Source organism: Nicotiana tabacum, chromosome 18 (genome assembly GCF_000715075.1).
Source record: "Nicotiana tabacum cultivar K326 chromosome 18, ASM71507v2, whole genome shotgun sequence".
NCBI classification, from domain to species: Eukaryota; Viridiplantae; Streptophyta; class Magnoliopsida; order Solanales; family Solanaceae; genus Nicotiana; species Nicotiana tabacum.
In genome coordinates, this window is record NC_134097.1 from 69,401,579 (window position 1) to 69,412,499 (window position 10,921).

The window sequence follows — 10,921 nt, forward strand, 5'->3', positions numbered from 1 at the left end:
TTTTTTGGACAACCTAATAGTATAAAAAAATTAGTTCGACAATGTATACTTCCTCCGACCGACAATAAGTGACCAATTTACTTTTTTATTTTGGTCCAAAATAAATATCCATTATATAATAAAAAAAATCAATTTATTTTTTCATAATTGATCTTATGTATATATCTCTAAAAATCTTTTACTCGTCACTTGGATTAGTATTTAAGTTGGATGGAGTTGAATTACCTTAGTTGTAACATATTAAGTATTTGTGTGGTGTGGTGAGGCTGTCCGTATTTTCATACACACAGAGGCACATAAAAAACACATTTACATTGCCATTTCCGTGAGAATTCAACGGAAAACAAACACAGAGGGCTTGTAATGGAGTCTCCTTTCAAGTCAGACATACTAAAAGGGAAAGTAGCACTTTTGACCGGAGGCGGTTCTGGCATCGGCCTTGAGATCTCTACTCAATTCGGCAAACATGGTGCCTCTGTTGCCATCATGGGCCGCCGCAAAACCATCCTCGACTCCGCCGTCTCCTACCTTCAATCCCTTGGTATTCCGGTAATATTCTTTTCCCCTTTTCTCCTTTACGCTACAATCATTTTTCTTCATTTCTTTGTTATCACCAGCAGTTGCTGTACGCTGTCATTTTACCTGATTTCGCTTATGATATGTTTTAGTGTAACATATTTACAAAATATTGTTATTTGGTTTTTTTGCCTTCGCATCGGATTCGTCAGCTTATTTATCTCATGATTGAATCAAAGTTATTTTGCTTTACCTTAAAATTGCCACTTCATCAATTGTTTAGGTTGATCTTTGCTTATAATATATTCCTTCTTGGTCCGTTATAGACATCATTTTTTATTTCGAAACTTTTTTTTTTGGGTAGATAACAGAATTTTATTACCAAATGGCATTCAGTATAGGTTACAGAAAATTGCATTTGGACAACCTCAATATGCAGTTAAAAAAAATAGCAACTACTCATCAAAACTACCAAACAACTTATCTAACAATCTGCACCATCAAAGATACAAGTTAACATAATCATTTTGTCCTTAATAACATGTTCTTATGGGAATGTGATGCCATAGAACTAAGGGTACTTTTGGTTTGTTGTAATATTAACTTACGAGTCTAAAGTTCATTATTACTTAAACTCCATGTACAGTCAAATACAGAGGGACAGTGAGTACTACTTCAGTTGTGATAGTGTCATCTTACCGTTCCTTTGTTTCCATTGCACATCGCTAGGCAATTGGCTTTGAGGGTGACGTGCGAAAGCAAGAAGATGCAAAAAGAGTTGTAGAGTTAACTGTCAAGCATTTTGGGAAGCTTGACATTCTTGTTAATGCGGCAGCTGGCAATTTCCTTGTGTCTCCTGAGGATTTGTCTCCAAATGGCTTCAGGACAGGTTTGTTTCATAAAGATTTTGAACAGATTATTAAGCTTCTTATGTATCAATGCAAAAGTGAACCTTCTAAAACCTTAACATCCTGCTGAAATGTGCAATAAAACAAACCCATTCAAGTAGGAAGGAAAAGAAAGACGGACAAGATTAGAAGACGAGTATTCAATAGATTCATAGCAACATTTGTGAGACCTTAAAATTCATTCGTAGTTTCTAGCCCTTGGCATATTAGGAGCCTTTCTGTTCCAGTAGCTGACTTGGCTTAAAAATCGTTAGAATCACCTCTAATTAATTCTAGCCAGCTTCTTCAACATGGCTACTATTCTTGAAATCGATTCAATGTTCAAAAAGGTGAGAGGTTAAACACAGAAATTATGTCTGGACATGAGTGAAAAATTCCTCTCCAAACCTTCTGTATTGTCAGCTTCTCTTAATCTATTTTCCCAAAACAAGAGTGGAAGAGAGGAAAGTTTTCATCTGTTTCTCCATTTATCTCGTGGGCTTATGGCCGCTTCTTGAGGAAGAGGCGTGAGGTATAAAATGGAGGTTGAGTGAGGGGAGTGCTTGTGTAAGAAAAAGGATAGGAGTTACTTGCCTCTCTGATTTGAAGTGAGGAGAATGCTTTAAAAATATTACGTATTGATTCTTTTGGTATGCTCATGATGGCTTTTGCAGTACTAGATATTGATTCTGTTGGTACATTTACCATGTGCCATGAAGCACTTTACTATATCAAGAAAGGAGGACCTGGGAGGAATTCGACTTCAGGTGGAATAATACTGAACATTAGTGCTACTTTGCATTACACTGCATCTTGGTATCAAATCCATGTAGCTGCTGCCAAGGTTTGAAATTTTAGCTTCAGGCATAGTTTGTGTTCATTTTTATTTCGTTATGTTTAATTGTCATTCACATCATCTCTCTGTACAGGCTGCTGTTGATGCAGTCACTAGAAATTTGGCTCTAGAGTGGGGCACGGACTATGATATTAGGGTCAATGGTATTGCACCAGGGCCCATAGGTGATACTGCTGGCATGCGTAAACTTGGACCGGAAGAGATAAGCAATAAGAGCAAAGAATACATGCCCCTGTACAAACTTGGGGAGAAATATGATATTGCCATGGCTGCTCTCTACCTTGCATCAGATGCTGGTTGGTACCTGATGCTTCTTAGACTTGCAGTAAAGTATTACTCCTATTTGTTAATTCTAATGGATCATATTGATATTTATGATTCTAAATGAAATTTCGAGATATTAAATATAAATTGGGATAGATGCATATTGTCATTAGTGACATAATTCATATTAGGTGACTGACAGTTTCCACCTCTACGCCCCTACTCTTGCCTCACCACCATGTGTATGTCCAAGTTCACTATTGATATGACCAGTTAGTGTCAATTCTTTCTATCCACTTGTGGTGTGTCTCTCCCTGTCACTTATACTGGGTTGAATTTGTAATAAGGGACTCACCCTTTTCACTCTTTTGCTCTGCACTGGATGTTCAGACTGACTAGACTCCCACTACCACATCTAGATTATCCTTTTCTTCAGGAAATATATGCTACCAATCAGGGCGGACCTAGTGTATATGTGTTGGGTCCAGGATAAGTCCATAACTTTTGACTCCAATCTTGAATATTTTAGGGGTAATCAATATTTGAACCAATTGCTTTAAGCTCCGACCTTGAAATATGTATGTTATAATCCATATTCAAACCAAACTGATTGTAGCTCCGACCTTGGATATGTATGTGGAATCTCATATTCTAACCAATTGTTTTAGAACAGACCTTGAATTTGTGAAAATTCATTAATATTGTTATATATCAAAAGAACCAAACTCCACTGCTTCAATAGAGCAATGGGTGCAGTGATTTACGTCGAAAACTGATAACACATCCTGAATCATAACCTGCTTCCTATGAAAAAGAGGGAGAGAAACCAACACCAACCATTGTTTACCCTGTGTACTTAAAACAGGTTTGTCCTTTCTGGTTCCCGGTTAAGTTTCTTTTGAACTTTCCACTGTGCTCTCTCTGCCAAACTTGTTCAATGATCTCCTATGTGTTTACTGTGAGATAAGAGTGTGCTTCACTTGAAAGTGCAAACCTTGTTCATAAACCTGCAATATTGCTCTTTCTCCTCCTTAATTGTATTGGTTTTAAATATAGGGCAATTGGAAGAAGCTCATTCTTTTACTGGAAAACATAACTTTTCCCCGAAAGCATGCAAATTTCTACAATCGTGCATGCACTTACTGCATCAATGTGTAACATCCAGTCTACTTGGAGTTTAGGCTAAAACAAGACTTCAATTAGAAACCCACAAGTTGCTTCTGGCTTGTACTAATCTCCCTTTTTTCCTGCATATGCTTCCTGCTTATAGGTAAATATATCAACGGAACCACCCTTATTGTCGATGGAGGACTCTGGCTGAGCAGGCCCAGACATCTACCTAAAGATGCAGTGAAGGAGCTCTCTCGAACAGTTGAGAAAAGATCAAGAAATGCACCAGTAGGAGTTCCTCCCAGCAAGCTTTGAGTTCATCAGCAAGACATTGTGGTTATACAGCACTTGGGGAGGTATTACAGTTTAGAGCATCAAAGAGCTCGTCGAAATACTCTTCTAGTATTATTTATGGCCAATGTCCATTGACATACATTTAAATATATAACACAATTGGAAGCGAGTTTATCAGCAGGTTAAGTTAGTACAGTATTATCTTTTTATTTTGTTTAATGTGCACCAGTGAATAAAGACAGGTAGCCCACCAGTGCGGACACATTTTTATAAGGAAATATTGGGTATGTTGTTGTTGTATTGCACAAATGATTTTATACTGACCAAAGAATTTTTCTCCTTGCACCTGTCCGAGACATGCACGTCTTCCCCACCCACTTCTGTACACGCTCCCCTATCAAACAGCCATCTTCAGCTTCATCTCTTTCTAATTTCTTTCCTATCATTCAGAATCCCGTCGTCAGGCTAAGACGCTCTTAATAACAGAAGTTTGCACGATCAGGTTGAACCCAACAGAACATTGTATGTGTTATTTTCCTAGGAAGGGAAAAGATTTGTATAATTGTAAGAATACATTCAATAGGAAGACGACAGACTTGGATTTAAACCAGTATTATTACATCCCAAAAACTATCACAGCTCATTCCCTACCCCAAAGTGGAGGCTTAAGCAAGAACCGGATATATAGGTTGCCAGAGACGATAATTGTCAAATTCCTAACAGGTTCCCAATGTAGTAGAAGCTACATTTGGCTGTTGCATTGAAATTTCGCAAAAGCATTGCTAAAGCTGGTCTGCTTGGGAACGTAGTAAATCTTAGAACTGAAAGATGTTAAAATTTGAACGGCACACATAAGAAAAGATGATTAGCGGACGCAGCGCGAGCTGAGCAGCATCCACAAGTAGCATTCGTGTTGCTAGGTGGACACAGGAAGACACAGCGCCATCAATATACTAGCAGCATTCGTGTTGGCTGTTGCATTCAAACCACATCCATGTATCTTTATCAGCAAATATGTAAGTCCAAAGAGGTCATTGCTTGACTTCTTCTGCTTAAAGTTTTGAATGAGCTTATTAGTTTACACTTTTACACTGTACAAAAAGAAATTACAATGAGACTTTTCTTCTGTCCTTCCCATGTTGTTCCACAACGCCCTCTCCCCTTATAACAAATAAGCTAAATATTTCCACGGAACATCTTTATCAGAGGATACTAAATGCAGGATTTTCCCAGTTCCCCAACTTTAAGATTCTGCTCCTTAGCTCACAGCGAAAAGCTGCTCACCTAAACTTTCATTTTCATAGGAAAATAGCGAGGAACTTTTATGCCGCAATGCCAAAGCTCAAACATCTCCACCATCCCAAAGAACGTTCGATCCTTTTCATAGCAGTAAATATGCTTGGACAAGTTAAAACACAAGATGCCAACACTAGGAATCTCCTGTGCTCCTTACCCCTTCCTGTCCTTACAGCTAAATGCCTCGTCATATCCTGCAATTAATTGTCAAAAATAAATTATTATTATTATTGTACATTCATATATTAACAAGTGGTATCCTGACTTTGAAAGGAAAGATGAAAGAGGATAAGAATCACCTCTTCTACAAATATCTATCTATCATTCTTCTTTTCCAGCTTCATTTTTTCATAGACATGGCTTCCTCAATTTTCTTAATGACCACACTCAGACTGCATCCACTCTCAATAGCTTTTACCGCAGCTCGATGTGCTTGTTTGTGCCATTTCAGCAGATTATAAGATTGCAGAACCGACCACCTTGCTTGATTTGACATCTGTTTGAAAACTTTGAATGTTGCATTATAAAAGCAGAGTACTAGATAAGACAAGCAAGTAACTTTAATCAGAGAGAAAGACCTGTGCCACAGAGAGTGGGGGTTCTAGAAGAATACAGATGCTTCGGAAGAGATTTTCATCATTTTCTCCACCTTCAGCCTCTCCATAAATAAGAGCTTCAGCGGCAATCCCAGCAAATAGAACCATGCAGTACCTGACAGTTTTATCTTTAATTATTTTGGTACAAGGAACCTCAGTAAACAAAATGGCCGTAAGGGTTTCTTGATCTCATTTTTGTACAGATTTGACAAGATTTTGTGCAAAACAACAATTTCAATGGCTCGCAGAAAATCCATAGAGCTGGTTCCAGCATAGAAATGTATTTTGTCCAGGGAACTATTGTAAGCAAAATGACTGGCTTGGACGTCTACCTGTCAAATGCGGTACTACTTAACCGGCCTTCAGCAAGCTCATTTTGCAGTTTCTCATCCCAAAACTGAGTTCCTGCCTGCATGGGAAAAAAAGGAAAAATAGAAACGAGCAAATTTTAACTGTTCAAATAATTCTAAAATGGGTCCACAACCTTCTATATCGAAGATGAAACTTTGATTTCTAAGAAAATACGAAGCTACAGATCTCACTATTTAAATTGTGAATTCTTCTCATGGAAGCCGCTACTGAGAAAAAGGAAAATTGAGGCATGCCTACATAATTATGTTTCATTGTGCCATGTAGAAAAGCAATATTGTAGAAGCCATTCAACCACTGTTCTGCAATAGACAAATACTGACTAGATAGCCGCAAAAGTCTATGCTACACATAGCTAAAACTTGTTCTACAACTGGTCCACTTGAAGGGTATAAATTTGGGAACCTATTGAAGACAATAAAAATAGGTTGTATCCTGTCACGGATTAAATTGCGGTACAGTGTGCGACATCTAATGGAATACTGTTTGTGCATGTTTAGTTAGAAATAATTGTCTAGAATTCCCATATGTATTCTGACAATTGGTGCATTACACTGCGAATCAGGTAGACAATAAGAAGGATCTACAGTGAAATACCTGTCCTTGAATGCCCATCTGCATTGCAACAATGGGGTCTAAAATTACACCACGAATTGGACAACCCATCAGGTATGCTGCATTCATATTAGTGAACAAATGAATTACTATAAGAGGAAGGTTTACATTTCTTCTAATGTTACAGCCAATAAAGACTGATAGTAATAGAAAGGGCTAGAACGATATTCTATGCATTTGGTGTTTGGGAAAACAAGGCTAACAATATCTATGGGCATGTCATCGTACGAAACATAAAATCTCCAGAAGCACACATTATCCTAACTTAATCTCATGAAAGATGGATGAATCTAATTTCTGAAGTTATTTCATTCTATTGCAGTAAATTCTGTCAAGTGTTTATTGAAACAAGGTTTACCAACAAGGAGATGGCCTGCTTCGTGGACACAAATTCGACGCTTATAGGGAGGCCAGAAGCTGGAGATTTGTGCTAAGCAGGAACCACCAAGAACTATAGCATCTAGCATGGCAAGCCCCAAGACTGCCGCAATGTTCGGCCTAATATCTATTCCTTGATTCAGCAGAAGCGAAACTCCAGCAAGAGATGCAGCCAAAAGAAAGCTAGACGTTCCAGAAAGACCCCACTTCTTTGGCGAAAGTTTGGTCACTGAACTACATAAGAGTTGAAAAGCATGTTACTGATCAGTATTTTCTCATCTTGAAAAAAAGTGAGAAAAAGTAAAACCATTTTTTTGTGAATAGTCCATGTAACATGCAAAGGCAGACAGTTTAAGTGCTTCAGAGAGGTGGTAAGGATTAGCAGTTACCATCCAAACCAGTTGAAGACTTTAAGACGGTTGGTGTGACATCCCTTGATCCTTCCAAAACTGCATATATAGGCAATGTTGTCTGAATTTGTGACAAAAAAAATACAGCAATATGGTGATATTAAAGTGACAACTCTTTTGGAATGTGAAAATATAGGCAATGTTGTCTGAATTTGTGATAAATAATCTATGATAACAGAATTATTTGACAACAAAAATCAAGAACGTAGTTCTTTAATTTATACTGAAGTACGGTTTTAGCTTTATAGTTTAGTGAAGGAGTTGACTGTGTGAGACTCTAGACTATTAGCCCGTTTGGCCAAGCTGCAAAAATCAGCTTATTTTGAGAAGTGCTTTTTTTCAAAAGTGTTTTTCTCAAAAGTATTTTTGGTGAGAAGTAGTTTGTGTCTGGCTGATTAGTTTGAAAAGCACTTCTGAGCAGCAATTAGTGTTTGGCCAAGCTTTAAAAAACTGCTTCTAAGTGTATTAGTGCTTCTCAAAAAAGTGCTTTTGGAGAGAAGCTACTTTTTTCTGCTTCTCCAAAACTGCTTTTGCTTCTCCTCAAAAGAACTTTTTTTCCTTCCAAAAGCTTGGCCAAACACCTCAATTTTTGGCCAAAAGTGCTTTTGGCCAAAAAAAAAACACTTCTGGCCAAAAAGAAGCTTGGCCAAACAGGCTATATAACAATAAAATAAAGAAAGGGAAGGAAGTTCACTCTAGGAACCAGCAAATGAGTGTTTCAAACATTGATGACATGGGAGCAGTAACTTTCAAGCAATTGACTCGAAATTGGCAAGGTAGAAATAGAACAGAGTGAAGCAGTTCACCAATAAGACAATGATGAATTTCGAGACAAGGCCTTTTTCTTGAGTATCTGTGGTATCTCTTGGGCAATAAAATAGCATAAGGGGCTTACTCGAGTGCTGGCAAGGGCAGAGGATTCAGAAAAGCTTGCAGCAGATTTGGAATACTACCTATATGCATACTTTGGATCTTATGGCTGGAGAGGAATAGAGCTTTTTCTGAAGGACAAAGAGACCATATTTCTAGAATTAAGAACAAGTGTTTGCAGAATCTTTTCTTATGGTGTAAGGGTAGTCTTATTGCTAGCACAAATGAGTATATGGATTTCTAGGACTTGCTAGGGCGCAGACAGTAGATGTAATCTTTATATTCTGATCTCCCTTTGTTATTGTACTACTTGTCTTATTGGTAACACAAATAAAACTTTTACCATTTCAAAAAAAAAAAAACACTAATGAAATATGCTCGCTATTATTAGAAATGCGCAGCTGTGATTTATTGTTGTTGCGCAGCTGTGATTTATAAATATATAAGGAAAAGAGGTTCCACAAAAAGAATTCTTATTTTACATGTCTAGGAAATTCTATATCAAATAAGCCCTGACAAAGAAGGTAAGGTTTATATCCAATTCAGATTCATAACTGCTGCGAGACTCTAATTCAGATTTGTAACTGCAAGATTAAGCCTCTAGAACAAACCAACAATGAGCAATGTTGCTTGACCGCTACATATACCAGCATTTTCTTGTATATTAATTAATACACTTGGAAATGTTGCAGTTAGGTGTTGCAACCAGCAGAAATTTGACAAACTCAATGGTACAATCATCCTTAATCCATCAATCAGCATTAGTAACTCCGGAAGCATACTAAAATTGAAAATCGAATAACTAATGATGTCGTGATTAATGAAAGGACTGTCAGAGCATAAATTTACTACTATCGTGGCATTTCCTTGTTCCGTTTTGATTTACAAAGCCGATTAAACTGGGTTCGTATAGCTATATTTAAATGATTCAGGGGTTCGTATAGCTCTATTTAAATTGTGTAAAAATAGATATACCAATATTGCGGCAATTTCCGAAATTAGGCAAGAGACCCTTGTCCTTGAGAAAAGCATAAGCACTTCCAACAAGCCTCATATCATCAGCATTCAAACATGTATCCAAAACCTGCCAGTCTCTTTCCAGCCGAAACCAATCCAATTCCCCACCACCGGCACGTGTTGACGAGTCTTTGGGTTCTTCAATTGGAATGTCTCTCAAGAATCGGAGAGCTCGAGACAGGTCTTTCTCCTTGACTGCTTCCTCGTACTCTTGCCACTCCCTTAAAGCTCTAATTTTTGGGCGACGATGGCTTTTCCTATCATAGAATTGAGGAGAATACACCCGGCAAGGAGTTGGAATAGTAAACGCATTTGGGTAAGAGGTTAAATTATGCAGGGGTGTCATGGCAGACCAATTCGGAGGAGAAAAACGAAGTGGCATCATCGTTTTGTTGTTTTGTGGATGAACGTTACCGCGGGAGGACTAGCATCTCCTTCATCAACCTCAACTGTACTGTTGGACCATGTCCGGATCCTTTTCTGCCGGGCTGGTCTTAAAAACGGGACAAATTGAAAAGTAGCCACTTTTAACCCTTGATATTATTATTTAGCCAAGATTTAAAAAGCTAGCTATTTTTTTTATACGAAAAAAATATTTTGGATAAAAAGTCCCTCGGCTAAAAGTACACGTAAAATGACGCAGTTGAATTTATTGCGTGGTTTATGGACAAGCAAATTGATTTGATCTTAAAATAATAAATAAATTAAATAAAAATATAATACTTAGCAATAAAATCGAGATAAATAGCGGATAGCCTAGTTCGGGAGCAGGGCTTCCAAAGGCAACAAGAAGAACAGTGTTAAACAGAAACAACAACAACAACAACAACAACAACAACCCAGTGAAATTCCACTAATGGGGTCTGGAGAGGTGTAGTGTGTTACCCCTACCCCGAAGGGATAGAGAGGCTGTTTCCGAAAGACCCTCGGCTCAAAAGAACAAAAAGACAATGTTAAACAGAAAATAAAATATTATTTAGCTTGAGAATAATGTGTAGCATAAGTTTGTCAGAGATTTTGTGTCCTACAATGGTTGTTGAAGTCACTATTTATAGCTATACTTAGGGAACAAGATCCTAGGATCAAGCCTATTTTAAATGACAATAAAGGGGGGTCATTAATAAATATGTAATGTCATGCCATGAATGCGAAAATTCTCTGCAACTACTCCCTCCGGTCCAAAATAAGTGATTTTTTAGTTGTTTTCACACATATTAAGAATTCACCTTTTAATATTAATTAGTAATGAAATTCACCATATTAACCTTTACTATCTCTTCACATAAACACTCATAATACATACTCCAACATTAATTATGCCAAGGGCAATATAGGAAAAAAATAATTAATTCATTCTTGAAATCTGGAAAAATCACTTATTTTGGACCACAAGAAAAAAGCTAAAAAATTACTTATTTTGGACCGGAGGGAGTACTGCATATT

The 10,921-nt window shown here is 37.5% G+C and overlaps 2 protein-coding genes across 2 annotated transcripts; one reads left to right on the top strand and one right to left on the bottom strand.

The window, feature by feature from the left end:
• The first annotated feature begins 239 nt into the window (after positions 1-239).
• LOC107782910 (peroxisomal 2,4-dienoyl-CoA reductase [(3E)-enoyl-CoA-producing]) lies at positions 240-4,236 on the top strand. Its single transcript, XM_016603860.2, has 5 exons — positions 240-549; positions 1,246-1,405; positions 2,078-2,247; positions 2,333-2,555; positions 3,794-4,236. Exons 1-5 carry the CDS (start codon positions 364-366, stop codon positions 3,946-3,948), a joined length of 894 nt encoding a protein of 297 aa, XP_016459346.1. The 5' UTR covers positions 240-363; the 3' UTR covers positions 3,949-4,236.
• Positions 4,237-4,944: 708 nt separating this feature from the next.
• On the bottom strand, positions 4,945-9,990 carry LOC107782909 (uncharacterized). The gene is made up of 8 exons (XM_016603859.2): positions 9,437-9,990; positions 7,571-7,630; positions 7,162-7,410; positions 6,786-6,862; positions 6,152-6,228; positions 5,802-5,934; positions 5,523-5,719; positions 4,945-5,417 (listed from the first exon to the last, which is right to left on the bottom strand). Exons 1-7 carry the CDS (start codon positions 9,861-9,863, stop codon positions 5,564-5,566), a joined length of 1,179 nt encoding a protein of 392 aa, XP_016459345.2. The 5' UTR covers positions 9,864-9,990; the 3' UTR covers positions 4,945-5,417; positions 5,523-5,563.
• Between the last annotated feature and the right edge of the window lie 931 nt (positions 9,991-10,921).